The 25,871-nt window shown below is 50.1% G+C and overlaps 1 protein-coding gene across 2 annotated transcripts in view; it reads left to right on the forward strand.

Moving 5' to 3' along the window:
- MMP17 (matrix metallopeptidase 17) overlaps positions 1-10,263 on the forward strand; it is a 63,736-nt gene extending 53,473 nt beyond the window's left edge. For both annotated transcript variants that reach the window (XM_086761417.1, XM_086761419.1), the window contains exons 7-10: positions 1,009-1,091; positions 5,202-5,354; positions 7,752-8,009; positions 9,267-10,263. In XM_086761417.1, the coding sequence (XP_086617543.1) occupies positions 1,009-1,091; positions 5,202-5,354; positions 7,752-8,009; positions 9,267-9,595 (823 nt within the window). In that variant the 3' untranslated portion in view covers positions 9,596-10,263. The remainder of the gene's footprint in view (positions 1-1,008; positions 1,092-5,201; positions 5,355-7,751; positions 8,010-9,266) is intronic.
- Positions 10,264-25,871: the final 15,608 nt, after the last annotated feature.

The following is a 25,871-nucleotide window of genomic DNA, read 5'->3' on the forward strand; positions in this document are numbered from 1 at the left end:
TTAGTTGTCTTTCTTCCCATGCAGCTTCTAACGGAGCTTGTCCGCAAGGCTCTGCATGTTTTGACCTAGAGACAAGAGCATTGCTCCCTGCTGCTGTAGGAGACCATGGTCTCGCACCAGCGGCAGGAGGAGCAGGACATTTGTTCGTGCCAACTCCTTCTTCCTGCCCTGTGTGTGGCTGGGAGGGCGGATGGGCTTCACCTCCACATCCGTCGCTTTGTGCCCAAAGGGGTCCGTAAAGCCAGTGCTGCCAGCCCAGCACAACTCTCCCGTCAGCAAATTAGATTTATGCTTCCCTGTCACCCGCAGCCGCTTTCCTGTGCGTGTTCCCAGCATCCTCTCCTTGTCCTCTATCAATCATCATTTCTCACATGGGCTTTGTAGCGCTTTTGGTCCTTCATGCGCTGTGCCTTTCCCGCCCACCTTGTTAAAAGCAGCTCCGTATCTCAGCCGCGGCTTGCCAGGTGGCTCCCACCACACACCACGTGGCACGGCCTCCACGTGGCATTGTCTCCCTGTGTTTGGTCTTGTCTGCTTTCTGGCTGGCAGCTCCGTCACCTCTCCCTGGCATTTCGGAGCTCAGCCTCGGAGCAGCAGTGTCCCCAGCCACTGGAGCGAGATGCTGCTTGGCTCTTATCCACCACGTGTCCTGCTGCCCGGGGCAGCCGCCCGAGCCGCGCTGGGCCGCTGGGGAGCGGGGAGCCAGCTCTGCCCTCACTGGTTACGCTAGCTGGTAGATGTAGAGCGTGTCCCTGCTTGACTCCCAGCAGTGGTCTCCGGCGGCCCAGGGAGCGTGTCTGCCACAAAGCTGTCATCAGGCTGAGGGTTGCCCAAGCTGGCCTTGGAAATCATCCCCCTGCGTGTGGCTGGGTTTGAGCGTGAGGAACGACGGATGGACACAGCCTGGGGGCTCTGGGGGCAGGGAATATGCAGTCTGTGAGGGGTGGGGGACACCGGGGAGGACGCGGCTCCTTGCTGCCCTGTGCTCACCTGAGCATCTCTCCGCAGGCTCAGGCGGGACGTACCCAACAGATGCAACACCCACTTCGACGCGGTGGCCCAGATCAGGGGAGAGGCTTTCTTCTTCAAAGGTCAGTGCCTGCTGCCGGCCGTCTTCGCATGCATCGCCCTGCGGTGAGGCTGGTGTGACAGCGCTGCAGCAGCTGTGTCGGGCAGGCTGGGGCGGGCGACGGGGATAAGCTGGCTGGGGGTTTGCAGGCTGCGGAGTCTTGCTGACTCCTTTTGGCTCAAATCAAAGGGCTCAGACCTTTAATCAGCCCGCTAAGGCTCAGGACAGGTGATAAGGAAATTTTAATGCCAATGCGAATCCTGCCTCTGGATCAGAAGGAGATGCCCGGCTCATGCTCGGTCGGTCACAGCGGCTGGTATCTGGGGACACGCGGTGGCACTGCTGGGGGACGGGCAGAGATCACAGCTGAACAGGGGCTGTGAGGGAGGAGGAGGAGGAGAAGGGATGTGCTAGAGGTATCCAAAAGACTGCGCAGTAAATTGACCATTTCTTTTCTCAATAAAGGAGAGTCAGTGAAACTGAAACAGAATTTATATTAAAATTATGAAAATGGCTGTTTTTAACCTAGCACATAATAAACCTGTGGGACCTGCAGCCAAGAGCGGTTGGGCAGCGCGAGCCAGGCTGGGTCTCTGTCGGGTGGTTAGGAAGGAAAGGCCAGAGGAGCACCCCAAGCTGTGCCGGTGGCGGCAAACCCTCCTGCCCAGCGCGGTGCACAGCCGCTGCGGCACCGCAAGGGACGCGTGTCCTAACGGCAGGGCAGGCGCGTGTCCATGCAGCACGTCCCGGGGTTTAACGCTTCCCTCTGAAGCAGCCAGGCTGGTGACAATCTTTGTATCGCACTCCGGCCCATCACACCACACTGCCCAAGTGACAAACTGAAATCTGATATGCGCGCTATCAAAGTCAAAATCTGTGTCCAACCAAGGATGAGCAGACCAATAACAGTGCTGCACTGCTTTTTTCCTGGATGCCTCCAACTTTCCTCTCCTCCTGTGCTTCACCTTCCCTAACGCTGCTTGCTGTGCGTTGCTCAGAGACGGCGCGCGTGCGACTGCAGGGCCGGCTGGTTCCACGTTGGCAAACGCTTGCCGGCAGTGTGTCCGTGGGGAGCTGGCTGTTGACAAGGATCCCATTAGTGCCTTCTCAGCTGTACAGAGCCCATGCAGGCTGGACTCTGTAGGCTTTGTTTCCCATCTTTCCAAGATGGAAAAATGCCCCCTGGGCATTTCTTTCCATCCCTGGCCACTGTTTGGCCACCACAAAGCCATCCAGCTGGAAAGCGGAAGGGTGTCCCCAGGGATCAGGAGCAGTGTCCAGGCGTATATAACCCATCTGGGTATCACAGCACAAGTCTCAAGTCGCAGGCAAAAGAGGCAAAAAGGGCTCCAGAGATTTCGATGTTGTCTGTACCCTCGGGGGAGCACAATACAGAGGCTGTTCCCCTCTGGTATTTGTTCAGATGCTGTCCCCAAAAGGCTACAGTGAAAATAGAAAATAAGAGACAAGAACTGGTGTCCGAGACAAATGGCTGTCTGTCTTTCAGAGCGGGGGGGGGGGGGGGAAAGTAAAGAGAAATCCATCTCAGTGTCTATTTCTGGATATATTTATTGTGGGCCAAAATGCAAATGTAAAGAGCATAGTGTCCATGGGTGCCAGCTGCATTGCTGCTGCTGGAGCCCGGCACCTCCCTCAGAGCCCCCATTGCTGCCACCAAACCGTCCTGGCGCCAAGGAGCAGCGATGTTGCCTCTCGGGCAGGATTGTAATGGCCTCCGGTGTTGAGCTCCCTCCATCGATGGACATCTTGGTTTCCTAGCTGGAGAGCAGCTTCTCCCGCCATGAAGACACCAGAACTGGAGCTCCCCACAGCTCCCAGGCTTGTCATAGTGAAGGCAACAGTGGGTTCTCCACACCTTGGAAATGACACTTGCTTTGATTTACGTGCCTTGCCACAGACTCTTGAAGTTTTAAAACAACTTTGCCTCTGTGTGTGTCTGCACGGCACGTGCAGCCGTCTTGCCAGAGGCAGCTGAAGTACAGAGAGCATGGTGCACAGCTGGGATCAAAATCACTTGGTATTAAAGAAAGCAATTTCCTTAACCTATCATCCATACAAAACGAGATGCCCGGGACAGCGGGACTTTACACTTGGCTTGCATCCTGCTCAGTTTGCCAGCTCAGCAGGTGCTTTTAAATCAAGCTTTTTAAACAAACACAGGGTTGAAATTTTTTTTTTAATGTATTTTTTTTCTATTTCTGCATGCTAATGGCAGCAATTCTCCCACGGATCTGGCTTTGGCTGATGATTGTCCAAGCAACCGCAGCATTTGGCAAGCAGGCTTGGCCCTGACAAAACATGAGCAAGTGGGGCCATCGTGTTCAGAATTCCTTGCTCCTTCATTGCTATGGTTTTTTGCTTTTTCCTGATAGCTTATAAAAAAACCAACCAAACTCACCAACAGCCCAGGCTGTGCCTGACTTTAAGGACAGACGTGACGCTTCTTTGCTGCAGTTGCACACCCGCTGAGCCTGTTGCTGGCGAAGGGTTGAAACGTCGGAAGCACTGGGGCTTCCCTCCTTGTCTCAGATGAAGCCCAGGGCACTCTGAAGTTCAGATACTTATCTACTAAAGAAGGAATTGTGTTGAGCTATATTTCTTGTTAAAAAAGTAAAAATCTGGCTTTATCTAGTGCCTCACTAATTAAAGATGTAGAGATCATCTTTATTTAATTATACAGGTTTCCATCGATGTACAATGGCCACCAAATGTGAATCCATTTTTTTTTTAACATTCTTAAAAAGAATCTGTAATTATGGCAGTTCCTACCACATTTGAATGTATTATTCATTTGTGGGTTTCAGTCAGAGCAAATGTGCAAACTGGAGCAGAAGAACAAGAATATGGTATAAATCCTAATAATTAGAATAAAACCCTCTGCAGATGTTTGAGTTTCGCCTCCTGCATTATTAGGCTGAGATCCAATTTCCATAAAATTTTAAAGGATGGTGTCACAATCTGCTGGCTCTGGAGGAAGGGCTGAGTGTCGTGAATACAAATCTGGAGATGCATCTTTGGTTTCTGTTTTTTATCCCCTCTTGGGAATCCATGCAAGAGCAGACGTAAATAACACACTATCATTTTGAACAGGCGATAACAAATATGAGACAAAGTTGAGAGTTGGCTGTTAGACGTCTTGCTCTGGCTCAGATCTCACTGTGTGGAACTCTCTGGGGAAAACACAGCACGAAGCGTGCTGCAGAAACTCGGGCTGAGAATCCCTGAGACAGTGCAGAGAGTCAGGTTTTGAGCTGCCCCAAAAATCATCGAGACTCCTCAGGAAATCCCATGTAAGGCTCCTTTGTGCGGAGAAAGTTTGGCATCCTTCCCACAGAGGACAAACCTATTTCCTTTTGTATTACCCCAAATATTCCAGAAATACCCCAAGCCAAACTCTTTTCTAGCTGGGGCAGGGTTGCTGCAGGTGCTGGAAGCGTTTGCTGGCGCCACCGGTACCCTCAGCCCCTGGGAGCACTGCAGACTGAGCTCCCCTGCCCATCCTACACCTCTAGATGGTACCAAACTCTTTCATTGTGCCTCCTTCCCCGCCTCAACCCTTCCTGTTTTATTAATTTAATTTCCTCCTTTATTTTCCTGCTCTGATATTTCTGTGTTTCATCATAACATGACACGCATTTCTACATATGAAAGCAGCTGGGCACCCTGCGTGCAGGAAGCTGCGGGTGCTCCAGGAGAGGAGAAACAGGGACGTTTCTTCTGGGCTCTCACTAAAGGCTGCTGGTGCCTGCTGTGGCCTCAGCCGCTGCTTGGTCCTGCCAGCTCCCAGGAGATGCCATGCGGAGCAGCAAGGGAGGAGATTAAAGGTTTCTCTCACCTGCTCCGGCTCCGCAGCGCAGCTTCACACCACGACCAGGAGTATAACGACTGCAGTGCGATGTCCAGAGGATTATTTTGATCCCAAAAAGGGGATTTTTTTTGTAATGGCTGCCAGAAATAGAAAGCACTAGCAGCTGCTGCTGGAAAGCAGGATGCCTCTATCATGGCTCCCATCTCACGCGCTTTGCTTTCTGCTGCTGCGCACCCAGTGCTCATCTCCCACGGCGAAGGTGGGTTGCAGTGTGGTCCAGTAATGTCCAGTCTGTTCCTCCAGGCAAGTACTTCTGGAGACTGACTCGCAATAAGCACTTGGTCTCCCTCCAGCCGGCTCAGATCCACCGTTTCTGGCGGGGCTTGCCGCTCAACCTGGACAGCCTGGACGCGGTCTACGAGAGAACCAGCGACCACAAGATCGTCTTCTTCAAAGGTGAGAACAAGCGTGGTGCTGTAGGCAGCACGTGTGTCTTTCCGCTGTAGATCCCAGTGCCAAGGCACATTGGCAGCATTTTGACCTCTTCTGAGGCAGGAGACACCAGTGTCAGCCATTGAGCATCTCCCGGGGCAAGTCCCAGATCTGTTGTCCGTGCATCAGGCCAGGAGAAACCAGGTCGTAGGGAGGGCAGGCCAAAAGTAGCAGTTATGTTCCCCAGACAGCGAGGGAAATGCCATTGAAGAAAAACTTCAGGCAAACCTAACTGAAATCTTTGCTTTTCAAGAACGAAATAAAAGCAGGAAGCACTCATGTACACACTTTATGGGTGTTGTGTTCCTTCTTCGGCTTTTCCTCTTTTTGGTGTTTGTTGCTGAGAAGTGACTAGGATACAATAGAATAGAATAGAATCATTAAGATTGGAAAAGACCTCTAAGATCATCAAGTCCAACCGTCGCCCCAACACCACCATGCCTACTAAACCATGTCCCGAAGAACCTGCAGAGGGGACAAAAATGAAAACCTGAAAAGCTTGGCTTTGCTCTTTCTATTTGTTACTTTTTTTCTCTTTTTTCTCAAAATAAGTTTTATAATCCTCTCCTTTTTTTAAAACCTCTCACAAGTTTCTTTCAGAAGAGCTGGAGGAAAGAGATTATCTCATGGTTCCTACACAAATGTCCAAGTCCCCCACAAACTGTCATCCATCCTGGTTAGACATCACCCATGCACTGAAAGTCAGCCAACCCCTGGCAGGCACCGGCTCTTGTTTCAGAAGGGTTTTGCACTTGAAGAGCTAAATACATCCCAGCCCTCCATGCTCCCCGGCTGGAAATTGCTTTTTGTCTCCCAACCGTTCTGCTCCGAGCATGGTGCAATTACTGGTTTTAGAAGTGCTGAACCAAGCACTTCTGAAAGCAATAATTTGGTTTTGATTCCTCCAGTGAGGCTGGGGGAGCCCGAGCCTCTGCGCTCACAGAAGCGTTTCCAAGCGCGGCCGAAGCCCTTGCGGGCTGAGTGCCGCAGAGCCGTGCCGAGCCCTGCATCTCCCCGAGGAACGGCCCGTGAAAAGCTGCTCCAGGCAGCCCACCCTGCTCTGCCTGCCTGCTAATCCAGAGGGAACAGGGCCAGCTGGAGCGCGGCAGCCTGGCACCAGACCCTCCCTGCAGACCACGGCCGCATGCGCTCGCTGCCTTCCTTTCGTCCCTCCTCTCCTTGCTGGGCACGGACAGAGCTCCCGTGGCTGGGGTCCAGTGGCTCCTGCTGGCCGCGTTTGGCTTGTGAGGCCAGAATTACAGCTGTGCCACAGCTGGGCTCTTGTCCCTGCAAGGCACAGCGCTCCGTGGCCGTGGATGATGTGTGAGTTAGTCCTGCCCAGCTCCTAAGATTAAACTCGAGATTTTCTTCCCAGCTATAAAATACAGTCTCGTTCTCTCCCTCCAGCGCTGTTTCATTGATCCCTGGACAGACACCAGAGCACACAAATTACCCCGGCCTCCAAGGTCCCGCTGCTGATGCATGGGCATGTGTTTAAGTGCCTCGTCGGATTTTCTAGAAAACCGAGGGAGGACAAAGCCTGATCTTTAAAACAGGTTGTGTGATAGCCAGAAGGACACTGCAGATTCCCAGAGAGACATTGTACAAACACAAAGACTGCCTCAGTGGTTAGAGGATTACGTAGGAATTGAGACATCTCGGTTCGTTTTCTTGTTCTGCCACAGACCATGAGCCAGTTGTGGTTCATTTTTATCTGAAAAAGCCCCATATTGACAGTTCTCTCCTGCCCAGGGTAGGGCCAGAGTTGGGGGGGGGGGGGGGGTGGCTGTGTAGGACACTTGAAGAGCAGTGAATTTCTCAGGATTTTTCCAGCCCCTGTGCATCTCTCAAAATCCATAGGTCCTTCAGCCTGGCTGGCTCTAAAAAAAGCGGCGGTGATTTCTCTTCCAAAGTGGGACGGCGCTTTGGTTCTCAGGAGCCTGCAGCAGGCAGTGCTCAACTTGCCCACTAAAGCTGCATGTAACTTTCTGTTCCCTGCAGCTGGATGTCGGGCAGAAATCAAAGGGGCAGAAAACCAACTGCCACCACTGCGTGCATAAAAGCGATGAGTGTACTAACGCTGTCGGCGTGTTCGTGTCCTGGGACCGTCGCGCCTGCAGCTGTTCAGGAGGGAAGCGGGGCTACGCTCCATGGAGAGCCTGACACAAAAACCAGCAACCATTCAAAGATCAAGGTTCCCCATCGGGCTGCTGCCTTCCCATCCCCATCCTTCACTGCCAACCTCAGTCCTCAGGATTGTCACGGCAACAGATAATGAAACATCAGCTCGTGTGTGGGGAAACGCTGGTTTCGGCTATGAAACAAATGTGATCTTGCTCTGTGCTTCTCTCCTTTCCGCAGGGGACAGATACTGGGTCTTCAAAGACAATAATGTGGAGGAAGGATACCCACGGCCGATCTCAGACTTCGGGCTGCCACCGGGAGGAATCGACGCCGCTTTCTCCTGGGCCCACAATGACAAGACTTATTTCTTTAAGGACAATCTCTACTGGCGCTATGATGACCACGAGCGGAGGATGGATCCCGGGTACCCTTCAGAGACCATCCTGTGGAAGGGAATACCAAGCCCTTTAGATGATGCCATGAGGTGGTCAGATGGTGAGTCCATATGCCAGCTCAAAAAATACAAGAAAAAAATTCAGTGCTTCACTTGCACTTGAGTTGTAGCCCCATCTACCGTGCCTGCTGACATAAACTGCTCGGCCCCAGATGGGGTGACACTTTCTGGTGTCTGAAAGCTGAAGAGGGAGGTGTGCTTCCAGCCAGAGCTCCTTGCGCTGTGCGCCGCTCGCTAAAAGACATAATTTCAAGCAGGCAACAAAAATATCCCGGGGGCCTAATAATTTGATTTTATTAAAAGAACACAGTTGATGTTGTTTTGCAGTGATTTTTACCCTAAGACGTGCTGGTTTGCTCTTCACTGAATTTGTTGTCATTGGATTTTTAGCTCAATATATGAGGATGTGGACAGAAAATATTTTCAAAGGAGATGTTTCCCCAGAGTTACGACTTATTTTCCAGGGATGAGATCTCTCAGCTGTTTCTTCTCCCTGAAAAGACCACAAAAAATTTGTCACAGGAGACGTTTAAAACCAGCAATTCGCTCACAGCAAAGTGGCACTTCCAGGTTTTATTTACCGGTGACCTAACAGTGTAATAGCAACCAATAAACCAGGCAGAGGGGAAGGACATTTCCAGAAGCTTTTCAGACTGAGTTCCTGAAGCTGTTGAGAGCGATCGGCCATACATGTGGGTAGGAGTCCTCTGTGAGCATGGGACCTGCTTAGAGAATTGAGAGTGGAAAAAATGTCCACAAAGAGCAGAAGGTGGCCAGGGCTGTGCCAGGCTCAGGTTATTTATCTGAGCGCAGGGATAGCAGCACACACCCCAGGTCATTAATAGGTAGGTGAGGTCTTCTTCAGCCTTACCGTGCCCTGTTAGAAGATTGTCCATTGACTGCCACTGACAGATGTGCAGGGTGTGTCCAGCTGTGCGTTTACTGAGGGCTTTTACCCTGCAGACCCTTGGTACCAGGGGATGCTTTGGCTCTAGGAGCCACCATAGAAGAGGTGACATCCCACCACCTGCCTCCCATCTGTCTGGTGGCTCCTGCCTGGTGCGACGGATGCCGGCTGCGTGTAGCATCACCTTTTAGAGCATCCCACCAGCAGCTGCTGTGCTCCTGCAGTGAGAGAGGGTGTTGGCAACAAGCAGTGGTATTGCATCTGCCTCCGCTCCCCAGGGCTCAGCTGGGGTGGGAGTGCTCCTCTGCTGCTCCAAGTGCTCCTATGCCCTCTCCACCGGGAGAGTGCCCATCACCACTCATCTTACCTTTGGGTTTTGGTCTCTTCGCAGGTGCAAGTTACTTCTTCAGGGGCAAGGAATACTGGAAAGTGCTGGACAGTGACCTGGAGGCCCAGCCTGGTTACCCCCAGTCCATCGCTAGAGACTGGCTGGTGTGCAGCGACATGCAGTCCGACTCCCCAGAAGCAGCCGGGAGCAGCAGGACTGGGGCACGCTCCAAACCGGGGCAGCACGACGAGAGCCGCTCAGAAAACGGCTACGAGGTCTGCTCCTGCACCTCAGCCTCCCCGTCCCTCCGGGCTTGCCCTGTGCTCAGACTGTCGGCCAGCCTCATGCTGACGAGCGTGTGGACAGCAGCGCTGATGTGTGCAGCCCTATGACATCGCATCCCACCGACGAGACAACGCCGTGGTGCTCCAGGGAGGGGAGGTGGATACGATCCCGTGATGCTAACTGCTGCAAGCAGAAAAACATTCCTAGGAACATGCCAGTGAAGAGTTTGAATTCTCCATGAGAAATGAACAGTGGTTTTTTTTTTGTTTTTTTTTCTTTTAAATTTTAGTTTAAAGGTCTAATAACAGATTTTGAGTTCTGCACCTTCTTATTCCCCTATCCGGTTAAAGATGAGAGCAGCCTAATGTTGAATTTAGAAATGTTCCATAGAGAGGTGTTGCTTTGGATGTTTAAACACAGCAAACGAGGGAGGGGAGAGCTGCTGTGATGAAATGGGAACGGAAGAGACGTTGCTGAGACAGACGGCAACATCCCGGAGGAGAGGCAGCGAGGCTATAGGCGAGAGGTAGTTATACGCTGACACAACGTACACATCCCATTGGATGTACTAGGTAGGAAGAAACTTTGACTCCACTAAGATTAACTGCAAGGTGATTATTTTCTGTCAGACCTGCTGGTCAACTGATGTCTTGGTAACCTGTATCAGTTTCTATGGGTCAGAAACACCTTTGCCTTTCGGAAGGCAGCGCAGCTTATCTTTGTATCCGAGTCACTGGAATTTAATAATTTCTCTAATAAACCTTGGCTGCCTACACAGAGATCTCTCCATCCTCTGCCAGACCATGGCTGCCACCTGCAGTGAGGCACTGACTGCTGAGCTCGGGAGCAGCCTCGCCTCTCTGCAAGGAGCAGCCTTGCTGAGTGCAGCCAGACGGGATGCGAATACCCCCACGCCCCAGCCTAATCCCTGCACGTGAACTCCTCCTCTTGGAGTTCCTGTTTCAGGTCGGTTTACGTTTGGGGAGGGATGAGGACGTATCGCATGCGTTTGTGACTGTCATACCTGGCTGCGCTGCGGAGGATGCGCTGGAGGGAGGAGGGATGCTGCGCAGCAGTGAGCCTCAAACTCTTCTCGATGCCTCTGCCAGGAGCTTGGAGCAACAGAAACAAGGTCAAGCACTGCGCTAGGATGTTGCTGGGGTTTGTTTTGTTTTGTTTTGTTTTCTCACTGCTGATCCATTTTCTGCAGTATAATTTGGGCGTCTGAGAGTCCTTGAAAGTGGTGAGTGAGAACCTGTGCTAGGAACTGCAATCAGAAAGGCCAGGGTCCTCCAGTCTGATGTTGTCAAGGGGTGATAAAGGAGGGAAATGGGCAGCAGCTGTAGGGGCACGCTGTTCCTCTCTGCCCTGCTTCTGCAAAGCTCCTGCAGAAATGGCTCCTGCTGCCTCTGCCAGAGCCGGCTCCCGGGGAGACCCAGCAGTGGGCAGGCGGCCGCAGGCAGTGTCACTGTGGGACCTGGGAAGACACCCTTTTTTTTCCTGTGGTTTTACTTTTTGGTCCTCCTTCACAAAATAAATATCCAGAAGCTGCACCTGAAGGATGAGAGGAGGCAGGGACGTAACTAGCATGGCTTCTATGGCTTCTCCAGCCCATCCAAGGAGCCTGTTGTGGTGTCAAGGATTGGTGGCCCTGCAGCCATGCTGATGTGCTCACAGTGGTGCTGGGACCCACACTAATGAGATGTCAAGTTAAATTAAGTTTATTTAACTTGGGGGGACTGTGATTTATAAATAAAGTCTGTGGAAAGGCTTTCAATACAGCCTTCTTTACTTCATATTTGATGAACAGAAGTGGAGCAGGAATCGGGGCTCCGCTGCTGCTGGAGAGCCCTCAGGGAGGATGGAGAAATGCTGCTGTTTCCTGATGGTATGTGGCTTCCCTGGGATGGAAATGGGAGCCACAGTGTTTCCCATCGAGGTCACCAGTTCAGTGCGGGGTCAGCTGGGCTGGGGCGTCAGGAGGCGATGTCCATGGCACAGACACCATTACAGCAAGCACTGTGGTGTTCAGGGTGCTGCATGGTTCCCCTGTGGGGACACATGGGCCAAGAGGTGCAGATCCATCGGTGAAAGCGTCCCATGCTTTGAAGACCCAAAGCAGAGAGAGCCCTGCACCCAGCAGCTACGAGGGCCCTGCGGCTCCCGCATGGTGCCTCTGCAGCTGCTCCTCCGGGCACGGTGCGCTCGGAAATCCCCAGCCAGTTCCAACCACGTTTGCAGATCGCTTGTAGGTAGAGGCAACGGGTGCAAATCACAGCACGAACCTGCTACTTGGGGAAGTTAATCTCCCGGGTTTTCCCCTAAAGCCAGACTCACTGCGTGTTCCTCTGGATCTGGGGAGGATGGGCGCTGTCTCTGAGAGGCGCTGAGTGGGTGCACAGCCACCGAAAGGCAAACATGTGTGTGGGTAGGGGAGGTACTGCTGCCAGGGGCACAGCAGAGGTCGAGGGCAGCAGGCCAGGTTTGGGCAAAGGGCAGCACGGGCATCGCCGGCACGGCCGCAGGAGGACAGCAGAGAGGGCCGCTGGCACCGCTCCCCAGCCCGAAGCTCTGCCTGCAGGGACACAGGCTTGTTTCCCAGTGGATTAAAAATAAGAATGTAACATATAAATGCGGTCTCTGTACTCCTGAACGTTGCTGATGCTCTGCTGCCAGGCTCCCTGGCATTGTCCCTGTATTCCTCCAGTCCTACCCAGAGTCCCTGAGCCGGCTCTCCTCCACAACAGCATCCTTACTCTGGAAACGCCACCTCCACCCTCCACAAAAAAATAACCTGAGCATCATACTCCTATTGCATATTGCCCAGTCTGGATATTTTATGACTATTTAAATTCTCAGAGGATTTTGTGAGCTCATTTCAGATTTCAAATACTTCTCCTATGTTATAGCAGAGATGGGAATTTAGAGAGGAAGCACTGGCTAGCTGAATCCACGAGTATTTAAAGCTGAAAACCTGAGTTTACGCAGCTGTGGTTGCTGGGGCTAGCTCCAGGGTCTCAGTCAAAGTTTTTCCTGGCTCTCACTCCCATCCCTAGGCTCAGCCAGCCCTTGAGGCCTTTTCTGTTTTGCTACCATAAAGAAAAGCAGAAGGAAAAAAAAAATAGTAAGGTGGGCAGGAGCAGCATTCAAATGACAAAGCTACGGCAATGTCTGGATTTAAAAAAAAAAAATAATAACAAGTCATCTCAGACAAGACCTGGGATTTAACAGCTTGAGAAACACAAGTTATTGAGAAGAGACATCTTTATTGCTGATTCAGATCATAAGGCAGGCATGTGTGCAACAAGGGTCCCTGCCTCCCGTAGCCCCATCAGAAGATGCCCCTGCGCAGCTGTGGGCCAGGAGAGCCCTGCGTGGGGACCAGCCCCGTGGCTCAGGTGGAGCTGCGCTGGGTGATGCCCTATATCAGCAGGTGGGTTGCTGCAGCTCCTGGAGACGGAGCTCTTCTTTTGCTGCTGAGGTGGCAGTTTGGGAGAGGACCGATACCAGAGCTGTCTCCAGCCCTGCCACTTTGCTTTTTCCATCTCCTCTGCCAGGTGAGCATGGCGCGTGAGCCAGGGCTGTGCCTGATGCTGCTGTAAGCAGGAGAAGCAAGCCCAAGGGATGGTTTGTCCAGGGGAGGGGGGCTTGATCTGGCTCTCTGTGTCCCAGCAGTTCCTGGGAAGCTCGGTGCTGTGGATCACGTGCTTTTCTCTGAAATTTCTAGACAGAAATTGGCTGGCCTCGTGGGGTTGGAACAGGCCAAAAGCAGCAGCACATAGCTGAGTAAGAGCCTATAAGAAGAGCAGCTTGAGCTAAGAATAGGAGAGGGTATTAGAGCTGGATGGCATGTGGAGGATTTACAGCTGGGGCTGTAAATGGGGAAGCGGAGGGACTGTCTCTGGGTTTCTGCAGCACCAGTGACTGCTGACCTTGTGGCACTAACAAAGCTAGTGCAAGAGCTGCCAGAGCAGCTCCCTGTCCTCCACCCAAATTTCTGTTCCCTGGCTTAGAAAAACAAGTCCCAAACCTCTGGGATTTATGATCCTGTCAGCAATGAAACCCTAACTCAGCACTAAGTTGCCGGCTTGAGTGGGCTTATTTCTCAATGGTATGGAAGGATCTAGGTAAGCCCCCCGCCTTCCCCCTTCTTTTGTTGTTGTTTTTGAGGGCTTTGAGCTTGACTGCACACCCACACCAGTCAAATAAAATGAGACCTAGGCCTGGCTCTTGCTGGGACAGTGCTCAGCCTGCTCCAAGCAGCTTTCAGCAAGCACAGTTTGGCAGGAGACAAGCTGCACTGACAACAGGGCCAGTGGGACACTGTGGCTGTGGTGAGGACAAGACTTGACAAGCTTCCCAGGGAGCTGCATCAGGATTTATGGGTTGTGGCAACTCATCTTTGAGCTTCACGTGAGGAAATGTATCCAGAGGAGAGGCCTTCCCCCCTCGCCTCTGACAAGCCGAACCGAGCCAATGTGTTGTGCAGTTGGAAACCTTGGGAGCAGAGACCCTTTCTCTCCAGGTCTGACATTTGGTCTGTTCTTCTCAGCCAGAACAACAGGAGGGTTTGGGGGGGAGCACAGGTGATGACTGCAGAAGCCTGTTTGTATGCAGGGCCTCTCCAATAAATTTCAAAGGGCTGAAATGCCCAATTTGCTTCCCACCCCAGCTGTGCTGCAGGAACAGCCACGCTGGGATGGCCCCTGGCACGTTCTCCCCGTGGAGTTGGGCAGGGAGCTTGGTGGCTACGGGGCAACTCGCTGACAATGTCTCTTTCCTCTTCCCAGCCAAGTCAGAGAAATGTATGGTTATTCTGTATCTGAGGGTTATTTTGTCTGGGGAATAGAAAATTATGGTGTTGGGTGGTCTTTGTGTGGAGATTGTCCATTCTCAGCTGTCTTAAAGCATTTTGGCCATCTCACCTACTGTAACTTCTCCACTTCTGGGGACTTAACCTGTTTACCTGGATGACAGCTATACGCCGCACGCCTCAGCTCCTACGTGACAGCAAGGCGGCAGCACCATGGGATGGGTTTGCTTGTTTTCAAAGTTGCCAGGTAATGAAGGAACTGCGGCCAATGAGGGCTTGCTGTGACAAAACCCTGCTTCTGCCCTGAAACCCTGCCTTTGAGCAGAGCTCTCGGGCAGAGGTTTCCACGGAACTGTTGGCCTCACTTATTTGCATTGCTGGGCTCGAATTTATCTGAAATGTCATCACTAATGCTCAACCAAGGCTCTTAACTGCTCTAATTTCCTGAGCATGCAGAAGCAAAGGGCTCTGTGTTTTACAGCAATCAGCTGCTTTAACCCTCCCTTTTTCTGCTGCTGTGTTCATCCTCCCTTTTTCCTCATTTGCTGCTGTGAAGTTCTCCCTCCCCTTTGCAAGAATACACTGGTTGGGCTGGAGTTGGTGGTCTCTTAGGGAAGAAAATCCTGGAGCTCTGCAAGCACCAGTGGTTAGAGAGCTTCTCATATCTTTCTGTAACAGATGACCACCATTAGAGGACAGCATGACCTCAGCCCAGGGTCACGAGGATCAGAAATACCACATTGTATTTGGTGAATCTCCAATAGTCTGACCTGGGAATGTGAAGTTGGGAGAAAGCAGGATTGGAGTGACTTGAGAACATCTACAGAAGGGAGACTTGTGTGATGGGATCGATGGGTGTCTCTGGTGCTGCTTTAGAACATCTATCCAGGTGTGCCTGCTGGGCAGCAGCAGAATTCCCAGGTTGCAATTAATATGTGTGTAAGGAAACCTTGAAGAGTGGAGCGATTTGGCTGTAACTCTGGATGCTCAACTCTTTCTCCTGAGGTGCCCCTGCAAGCAAGTGAATTTCTGCTTTTCCCAGTCCCCTGCCTTGGAGGGAGGCAGATATTTCGCTTGCCAGGGAGGAGAGAGCATTTCTAGTACTTGGCAAGAGGTTGCACAGTGCTCCCACACCCAGTCTCCCTCATATCCTCCCTTCTGTCATGGGGGGGATGTGAGAGGGGGGCTCTGAGGTGTCCTTGTCACACAAGTGCAGCTTGCAGTAGGTCTTGTCCGGAAATACATGGATCGTATTCTAGTTGCATTTAAAAAAAAAAAAAAAAAACCCACAATGCCTTGTGTAGGCTGTTGAGTCTTCTCCTAAAAAAAGAGTGGACTGGCTCGGGAGGGAGCAGCTCATCGGGAATGTGCTTCCTTTATCTCTATTGGCTCTGGAAGGCTTTCATGATCACATACAACCAGGATAAACAAGTGAGATCAGAAACCCCCTAAGCAACAGCCATGCTCAGGCAAGAAGGGCTTTGCGGGGCCCATGCTAATCCTATTCTGCAAAGCACATGCCAAACACTTGGCACCCCTTGCATTTATAGGAATGAAGTCATGTCCCTGCTGGCCTCCACCTCCTCTGGGGGTACTGATGGGCGCTACCTCTCAAAGCTCTTCTCCCTGCAAGCCTGCCAGGGGAGTAAGCTCATGGCTGCCCTAGGAAGCCTGTCTCTAAATAGTTTCACTCTGGCAGCATGAGGCAGTGGAGCCCGATTGTTATTCTTAACCTTGGGTCAAACAAGGTAGCGGTGACGTAATGGAAGAACTTTGCTCTGCACGCTCTGTCACGGCAGCTCCGAAGCATGGCTCATCCATCAACTGCCCTGTTGTGACCTGCGGTGAAACTTGTGTCCTTCTGTTTGCCGCTGCAAAGGGCGGTGGCCCCAAGTGCTTCTCTTCCACCAGCATTAGCCATTTCTCATTAGCAACGTGAGATGCTCTTCTCCACGCTGCCAAAGGTGGTCCGTTTATCTATGGTTGCCCACTCTGCTGGGAGCCGGGCAGGCTTCCTTGCCTGCCATGTTACCACCAGTGCAGGGCTTTGTGCCTTGCCCTGTTCTACCAGGGTGAGTGACTGTAGCTGTGTGAGCTGGTGCCTCCGCAGACCCTGGGCAAAGCCCAGAGGAGAACATCTCCCCTTCCATGGGTATCTGAAGACTGATAGGGAGTGAGTCGGAAAGTGCTTGCGAGGAAATGCTGATCCCTTTGTAATTCCTTGGGTCCCAACAGGAGGCTGCTGAGATAAAACGGCTTGAAAAATATCTGAAGGGGCTACTTTATCAGCTCTGAAGAAGTATTCCCCTCTGCTGTGCTCCCGACACATACGGAATGCTCTGATGCTATCCTGAGCCTCGCAAACACAATTAAGGCTCTGAGTTTTAATTCCAGTCTGCTTCCTCCTTGTTTGTCTGTGTCACTAAGGGCAAGCAAACAAAAACTTGCCAGCAGGTTCCACCAAGAGGCATCGCTGAGTGACCGCTGGCCTGGCCATGCAAGGTGCGTGTGTTTACACACGTGCTATCTCCAGGCTTGTTTGGACCAGGCAGGTGTGCCCGGCGGAGCTCGGGCTGTAATCGCGTCACAGATAGCAGAGAGAAAGTGCAGGTTTGTTCTCTGCCTGGTGCCAGGGCTCTCACCTCACTTGAACCCGGCTTCTGAAGCACGTTGGCATAGATGGATGTGCTGTGATAAATGTTAAGAAATAATTCAAATGTATATCGGTGAATATCCATCACACCACTGAACTTTTCAAGGTGAGTATTTTGGGTTGTGGTTCCCAGCGCCGCAGAAGCGGCTCAGCTGCAGCAGACCAGTTTGTGCAGATGCTGTGTCTGGTTGAGCCCATGTTTGAGCAGAGCAGCAAGGACCACATTGCTATTGGACTTTCTCCTTCACTTCTTTCTTCTTGAAGCCATGAGTGCACAGTAGATTTTTTTTTTTGACTTGTATTCTAAACTAAAGACAAGCAGCGGCTTGTGATTGCTGGAGAAACCCAGTGCCAGGAGGGAGAGCGGAGCGGCAGCCAGCTGAGGAGATGGTGCCTTCACCTCGGCTTGGTCTCCATCCCCTGTGCAAGTGCAGGTCACTGACCTCTGCGGCGGGTGTTTGGCTCAAGGGCTGTCTTCTGAATCCTCTGGGCTTCCCAGCTTCCCTCCCAGGGCCGTGAGCCAGGCCTATCAACCCAGGGGCTGTTTCTTTTTCCACCAGCTGTTTAAACTGTGCCAGCACTATCAGCGAAACCAGGTCTGCTCGTGGCCTCTGGTCGCCTGCTCCTGTGATTTTTGAGGATGAGGGAACACTTTGCATCAGTTTCCACAGCACCAAACACAAGGTGACCACGTTGTCACTACTTACAAAGACAAACTAGCCCTACAACAGCAGTGCTGTGTAATTGGACTTGTGGCAGATGTAAAATTGAGGGGCTAGGACAAACGTGTGGTCGTGCAGCCGGGGTCACTGAGCTTTCCGGTGGTACTGCCCTCACTCTGACTAAGGACAGGAAAATGCCATTATTTTGTGAGGTGCTATTTGTCTGGTTAATGCTTTGCTCTGCACAAGGGGGATGCGACCAGGCTGGAGCAGTTCTGAGGAAGGTCCAGATTTGGGTCACCTGGATTTTTGCTCAGATCTGGAGTCTTTTGATGGTCAGTTTGGTTCTGCTCATACCCTCACAAGCAGAGGATTTACCTGTTGGAGTTTCTGCCCCATGCTGCTCTTCATGATCAACAACGGTCCTTGATCAGTGCCCTGATAAGGCTCCAGGAACCACCTCACCCTACCCGTGCTGGTGCTCCAGCCCCGCGCACGTGGACACAGCCTTGGGAACAGCAGCTGCCTCTCCCATATGCTGGCTTCGGCTCCTACTCAGCTCTGCCTCTATTGCTTCTCCCACCCCAGCAAAAACAAATGCAATCCGCTCGCGTGTGTGCTGCAAGAGCCCTGCTAGGAACAAAGAGAAGTTCAAATATTTGCATTAGGTTGTTACTCTTTCCATTTAGGCGATAAATGCCAGGCTTCAGCAGAGCCTATTGGTGCTGAGCCCTGGATTTCCACCATGCTGGCTCCAGCTTCACCACCTCACCAAGATGAAACACCTACAATTAACAGTTGCGTTTTGACCTGAGGGAAAATGACTGAGAGTGACTGAAATATGGCCCTTAAAAATTGAAAAAAAAAAAATCATCAGACTTTCCCTGTGTCAAAAGGGAAGTGTCTGGTCTTTGTGTGCAGTTTCACACAGACCAGCATTTTCCCCATGAACTCTGGAGCTCTGTTACTGATTTCTGTCCTAGGGTCTGGGATGCAAACTGCCGGCCTGCACACAAATATTTCAGAGCTGACTTTCTTTGCAAAGTCCCAAGCTCGAAGGCACGTGGAGGCCTGAGTTTCTCTGGGACTGGAGCTCTTCCTTCCATTTGGCTTGAGCTGATCAAGGAGGTAAAGATGCCTCCGAACAAATTAATTAATGAACTTCAGATCTCTGCTTCACAGTATCTGGGAAGCTGCTGTGCTTCAGCACTTGGTAAACCCAGGAACAGAATGGTGAAACAGCCTTGGGTGTGAACCAGCTCAGAAAAATGAGCTGATGTGGTGTCACAGGCCTATTCAAAACTTGGCGGATAAGAAAGGAAAGGCACAATCCAGCCTTATGGGATTCAATGTGCCAGATCAGTAGGAAAGCGTTGCAGGGAGTGCAACCATCCCATGCTGCAGCTACAGCAGTACAGAAATGTTTTATGTAGTTTAAATTCTCTCAACACAGAAGGAGGTAGGCAGCCTTCAGGGCAATGACTGTGTTTTTTTGTTTTGGTTTGGTTTTTTTCCTGTCATTCTAAAATAGATGTTGCATAAGATACCCATGAGTCTGCAGTTAAAATTAAAAAAAAAAAAAAAATCCCAAGGAATCCCACATTGCTCTGTCCTGTGGGGTCTGCCTGGCTCTGTGCCACCCATGGTGTTAATTCAAGAGCAGGGATATGTGACAGAGGAAGCAATAGTGGATGTTTCTGCCCTGGGGCAGAGTTCATACTCCACCTGGTTCACTTCAGAGGGATAGGCATGACGTGCTGATGGCACTCTGGCTGTAAAATGATCTGGGAACATAGCTGGGTTGGTTTTGCTAAATTATGTAAGCAGTTTTTGCCAAATTTTGCAATTAAAAAAAAAAGTTATCTATGGCAAGGCTTGATCTCTAACCAGACGGGAGGTCTCAGTAGCCCAGGCCTGGAGATTTCTATGTGCTCTGCTTTGTGAGTTCTACCTTTTTCCTCTTCTCCCTGCCACCCTTTTTGGTCCCTTTCTCTGTACTACTTTGGATGTTCTCTCATGACCAGAAAGTCACAGTGCTGCCAGCCTTTCCTACCATCAGTCTGGACTGGATAACTTCACGTGCTTGACAAATTCTGAGTGCCTTCTCAAGTTAATTTGGTATTTTCCATTAATGCCACCATGAGTTTTCTGGCTCAGAAACTTCTTATCAGGAATTCATTAGCCTTGAAACCTAAAGGGCTGCCTCTTCAGGTTTAAATACCGTCCAGAATTACCTTCTCTTGGTGCTGTGCTTTGGAAGATCCCTCTAGTGTTTCATTTTACACAACAGGCAGTACTTCCCTAATATTATAGCATAAGGCTATTTCAGGTAACTGAAAAACTATCAAAAATGTAAAAGAGCTTCAGGAAAAAAAAAAGTGTCAGAGATGAAGCTTTTTCTGGCTTCCTTTTTGTCCTGTTCTTTATATGCAGCAGAGACAAGAAGCACTGTTGGAGTCTGCTTCAGCTTCTGCCTTTTGTATTTCCAAAAAGGATCTATTTTGGCAGGTTCTTTAAGCTCCTTCCTCCTCAGTTTGGTCACTTCTGAGATCATGTAGGAGCTGAGGAATCCCCAGTAGCCTGCTTCTCTAAGTGCCCTGTCCTGCTTTCCTTCTAGGCTCAGCCTGACACTTGACAGTCACGCCTCCTGGGGCTGTCATAAAAGCACGTATTAAAATGTAGGTATTCCAGGCAGGGAGTAGAAGTTGGGTAGATGCTACATTGTCCACATCAGAAATGCTTAAATTAAATTTCTTGGCATAGCCTGACCCTAACATTCATGGACTGATGTGTTTCAGGAGCAGGTAGCAGAGGGATAAATCTCTCGCTGCCCTTGGGTCTGCAGCGCTGGCAGGGGTACAGGTCAAAGACACAAGGGTACAAGGACGTATTTCCTAAACATATTTCCTTTTTCAAGGTAAATGTAATACAGGTTTAAAACAAACCATTTGCAGAGGCTATGTACACATCATTTTATATTTAAAAACAGGTGATTGATAGCAGCTCTTGCAATCAGCACAAGGAGTCCTGTTGGCAGCTTCCTGGAAAACGCGTGTACACAGCAAACCTGTTACAATGACCTGCATAAAAGGTATTACACTTCAATGAAACTCATGGGTAAAAAGCAAAGAGGCCTTGGTTTCTTGGATAACAGAAGTGGAGGGGAAAAAAAAAAAAGCAGATGTTATGTAAGTCAGCAATGCACAAGCCAGTCATTTTGAGCAGTTACAGAATAGGTTTAATGCTGGCTTTAATCATCGCACACTGTGAACCTGGAGCATCTTCATTACTTTTGTTCTCCTGAAATTCTTCACCTCTTCTCCCTTGGCAGAGGGAATTGGGCAGGTACGCTGGCAGCCTCGTGGTCCAGCAGCCCGGTGGTTCCTCATTCCCACTTGCAACCTCTGGTGCTCCAGTGAAGACGCATTTGTATTGAAACAGCCTAATGTCAGCAAGTCTTCTGAGAAGCTAAAGAGCTGGTGAGAGCTTTGCTAAAGAAAATCCAGAATCCTGTGCTATTCAGGACCTATCGGCGGGGCCGCTAAATAATGCGCTGCTGCTGCGACGCGTAGTGATGCCTTCACGTGGCTGATGCCGTGCTGACAGCTGGGGACAGGCAGGATGCTTCCTGCGTGATGCAGACGGTGTGTGCCTCTGCTGTATCATGAGGGAACTGGCTGAACGATTAGAAGGAGGACACTTGATTCACTCTGTAATAACAGATCCTCTATGATTCAGATAAGAGTATACTTATGTTGTTAAAATGGTATAATTTGTTCCAGGGCCTATTTGTGCATGGTCTTTCTAACCGAATTCAACCACAAAGAATTTCTCTGATCCAATCAGGCAGGTTGGTGTGACGTGGGTGGGTCTGCTGGCGGCAGCTCTCATCCTCAGTGACAGTGCTGACTTGTAGTGCCTGATGGCGTTTGTGTTGTATTTCTTTAACTGCTGTTGGGGTGCGCTACCTGGACATGGGGAACCCTCCCTCTGAAGCTCACTGTAAGAAAAACTAAGCCTCTCATCTACAAAGGCGTAATCCTCCCAGCTCTCACTCATGTGCAATGATCAGAATGAATATGCATGCATGAGAGAAAATGAGCATGCATCTTGCCACGGCTGTTCTTCCCACTCGTGTCTGAGGGCTTCTTCTGTGTCAGAGTCACAGGGGCAGCCCTCTGTGCCTTACACGACAGTCTGTACCCATGCAGGTATTAGCACATTTTGTCATGGCCTTAATTTGGTGTCCTGTGACACATTAGACCGATGCCACAGTGGTTACACATGTCTCTCAAGCTGATTCTCTTCTCAAGCCCGTTGGCTGGCATTAGCCAGCTCCTCAGCTGGCACGAGTCAGTCGAATTAGAATTGTTTCATCTGGCTGAGGCTCTGGGCTCCTATATGAGTGCGATGTTAAATTGAGAATGGTCTTAAAACATACAGCCTGAGGGCTGTGAAGCCCTTGGAGTTTTCCAGGAAAGATACCATATTAGTTTAAAAGATTAAGATTGTTGACAGAAAAATCTGATTCTCAGTGTAAACCCTGAGATCTGAAGGAAGTTATACCAAACAAATCTTAGGAACTACGGGATAATGTCACAAAAAAAAAAAAAACAGGCTATCTTAAAACAAATAGTTCCAGTGTTCCTCTCCCATAGATGCCATTTAAACTTTATGCTTCTGCCTATTTTTTTTCTCTTTATCCATCCTACATAGCTTCTGAAGGAGAAAATCTCTGTTAATCAGTATTGTTGGAATGATAGAATACGTGTTTAAACCAAACTGACAGTGATGTTTCAAATGCAAAATGTATTGCACTGCTCCCTAGGCTTAGTCTGTATTATGTCTGTATAAGAGAGTTCAAATAAGCTTAGGAATCCCAGATATGTTAAGGGTCAGGCCAAGACTGAATGTAAAATTAAAAATAATGGGGCGCCTTCTATAGATTTTATTTGCAGTAGAAGGGAATTGCATTTAAACATAAGCTAGCACTAATAGCTTGTTGCATGTGGCCATGCTTTCCATAACTGGATCATATTAATATTCTATTCAAGCCTCGAAGCTGTGAAAAGTGTCCCATTCTAATTACACAGCCTCAGCTGAGGTCCCTTGGTAATAAGTGAGTGGATAAAACTCTTCCTTACGAGTTCCTCAACAGTCAGAAAGAGGATGTTGGTATCCTGCTTATTATGCCATGTTAATTTTAAAAGGCTCTTGTCAACCAACAACCCAATAGCTTTTCTTCCCTCTGGGTTTTGTCAGGTTAATCCATGAGTCATGGAATATTTGACTACCATTTCACGAGTCATGGGAAAGCTCCATGGGCCTCACAGGTCTGGATGATCTTGCCGACTTGGTACTGCCAGGTCAGGTGTCTTCCAAATGCCTGGACAGAGATGGTGAATACGTCCTGCAACACTTCATAGCGTCAATAAAAAGAAAATCCTCTACTGGGAAACATTAGCTGATTAGCAGAACAACTCTCCCAGCTGGCACCTAGCCCTGGGGAGAGCATTAGCTCTGGACACAGAATTCCCAAATGTGGGTTAGCCGTTTTCCTCTTGCTTTCATTCAGGTATTTGGTTTGATTAGTGATTGTACCTCCTTGCATTTGACAAAGGGCAAATGACAAATGCTGAGATGTGTACACTTCTGATTTTTAATTGGAGGTAACCACTACTGTGTTACGGTCGCTACCAAAATCGAAGCAGTACAGAAATAATTGTGAGAAACTGGGTCTGCAAAGACCTTGCCACTTAGACAGATGAGGGAAAGGAAGAGACAGCCATCTAGGGGAGTTAATACCTAAATACCTCTCAGAAATGCACCTCTGATTTGTCAGGCAGCAGCCTGACATCTTCAGTTCCAGCCAAGTGCTTCACCAAACTGCATTTCTGGGCAACTGCTATATGAATTCATAGGGCAGAGAGCTCAGATGTAAAAAAAAAAAAAAAAAAAAGGTTCTTTTTTTATTTTGTGGGTTGGTTTTTTTTTTTTTTTTTTTTTTTTGATTAGTTTGAAAGCACTAAACAGTGAAGAAACTCCTCTGATGCTCCACTGGAAACTTTTCTTCCATGTCACTCATTGCTTCAGGTTTCTGTCCCGGACAACTGTTCCTCTGGCTTCCTAGAAATGTGCAAGGACGAGGGATTGTTGCTTTGGAGTGTTGCAATGCGAATACAACTCCCAGCTGCGTGTTGCTGCAAACAGCAACGTCCAGACTCACCACAGCGTGCACCTGTGCTGAATTTCACATTTCCGTGAGACAGCCTGTCCTTGTCAGTTGAAAAAGCTGGCTGATAACAGGTTCAGAGGAAGAGCTTGAGTTTTTTTCCCCGAGTGCTCTTTGTATCCGTAGGAGTGAAACCAAGACGATAACTTCCAAGGCCAAGTTAGGAGTAACTGCTCCTCTTGGGCTTTCAGGGAGAGAAACTCTTGGCTTCTGCCCAAAACCAGAACACTGAAGCAAATCACAGAAAGAGGGAGAGAGTTGGGCATGACGTAGCTCGCTTGTCCAAGGTCACGGTTTGGCCTTGCCTGTGTCATTCCTGCCAGATGTTTGTCCAACCTGTCCCAGAAAGGCTCCCGCAGTGGCAGTGTTCTGCTGCAGGGCAGCCTGCTCCCCTCCTGAACCATCCGCGGGGGCAGAGCTCTTCATTCCCGCTAAAGCTCATCATGTCTTGTCCTATCTCCTATGGACATTCCTCACTGTTACAGCTGTTATTTACACACGTTTGTAAACAAAGGAAACTATCATTTCTGCCCTGGCTTTACATGGGATCAGTAAAACCTTGGCTGGAGCAATGCCTTCTTGAAATTGTATGTGCCACTGGTCTACCTGAAAACACAGACACCTCCAAGCCAGTTAGTCATAAACAGGAAAGTTTCATTAACAGTCCCTTCCCAAGGCGAAGCTGAAAGCTTGCTGGAAGCAGCCAGCCATCCCGACTGAGCCGGTCGCAGGCGCCAGGTGCTCCCAGCCGTGCCGAGCCTCCCCTCCCCAGGGACAGCGGTGCTGATGTGTGGAAGCCCAGGAAGAGCCCAGCTGGAAAAAAAAAAATGCCTAACAATCCCATTTTTAAGCTGTTACAGGTCTTGGCACTTCCCAGATTCACATCAGAGAGGAGGAGGTGGCCGTTTCCATAAGCACGTTCGCTTCTGCGGCTCTTTGCCACAAGCCAGCAGGGAAAGGGTGTGAAACCTGCTTTCAGATGGGCAGCTTCTGGAGCAGGAAAAGCAAGGAGGCCTCTGATTCATAACAGGACAGATTCAGGCTGCTTTGGGAAGTCACTGCTAGCATCTAATATTTTAGCTTTCATAGGTGATTTTTGTCCTAAGGCTGCTTTTAGAAGGTCAAAGACAGAGGAGGTGATAAATGTGACTTCATTATCCACCTAGACTGTTTTGGAAAGACTTTTCTGGGCTGAGAGGTTCCTTCTGACCATGATTTTCAATTCTCTCCTGAAGTAGGAGGTGGTCCTTAAACCTGGAGGTTTTCCTTACATGAGTCATGCCACCTCCTCACCCCACACTGGCCCTGCCCTGTTTGGAGGGAACCACAGGCTGAATGCTGAGCAACCTTCTTCTGGCCTCCTAAAGGTATGACTCTGTAGATGTGAAAGATAAGGGATGTGACACTCCTACTCCTCCCTCCATGAGGTGAGTGGTTATTTTTAACACAGGGATCATGAAAGCAAGGGCTAGTGCTGAAGCATGTTGGAGCTGTTGCAGAGGATCCTGTTGACCTGAGTGGGCATCCCAGAAGACCAGGGTGCTGGCTGAAGAATGGTCTGTGTCCCCTCCCAACAAACCTTGGCTTTTCCAGGACTGATGTGGGGGCCCCATGGATGGCACGGACCAAACCATGTGTGCAGATGTAGAGAGAGGCTGAGGGTGGATCTGTTCTCACCCAGGACAGAGATGAGGTCTTGTAAGGAACTGCGTGATGATACCTGCTGATCTATGGACAAGCAGTGTTCGTTTTGGCAAGAGACAGCTTCCAATTAGCCTGAAAACAGACTGCTCCAGGTGGAGGATTTGCAGACTTTCTTTTACTTGTTGGCAAACCTGATTTTAATATAATCAGCTGTTTGAGAGGCAGGTTAGGTAATGGTCCTTGATGTGAGCACTAACGGATCTGAACGCTGAGTGCAGCCTTTAGGGCCCAGAGCCCTCTGCCAGTAGATGAAATGCATCTGATATTAAAAGGCAAGGGGAACCTAGGAAGCCCCTTGCCAGAACACCTTGCTGAGTAC

This window comes from Chlamydotis macqueenii, chromosome 17, assembly GCF_036417535.1.
Source record: "Chlamydotis macqueenii isolate bChlMac1 chromosome 17, bChlMac1.mat, whole genome shotgun sequence".
NCBI classification, from domain to species: Eukaryota; Metazoa; Chordata; class Aves; order Otidiformes; family Otididae; genus Chlamydotis; species Chlamydotis macqueenii.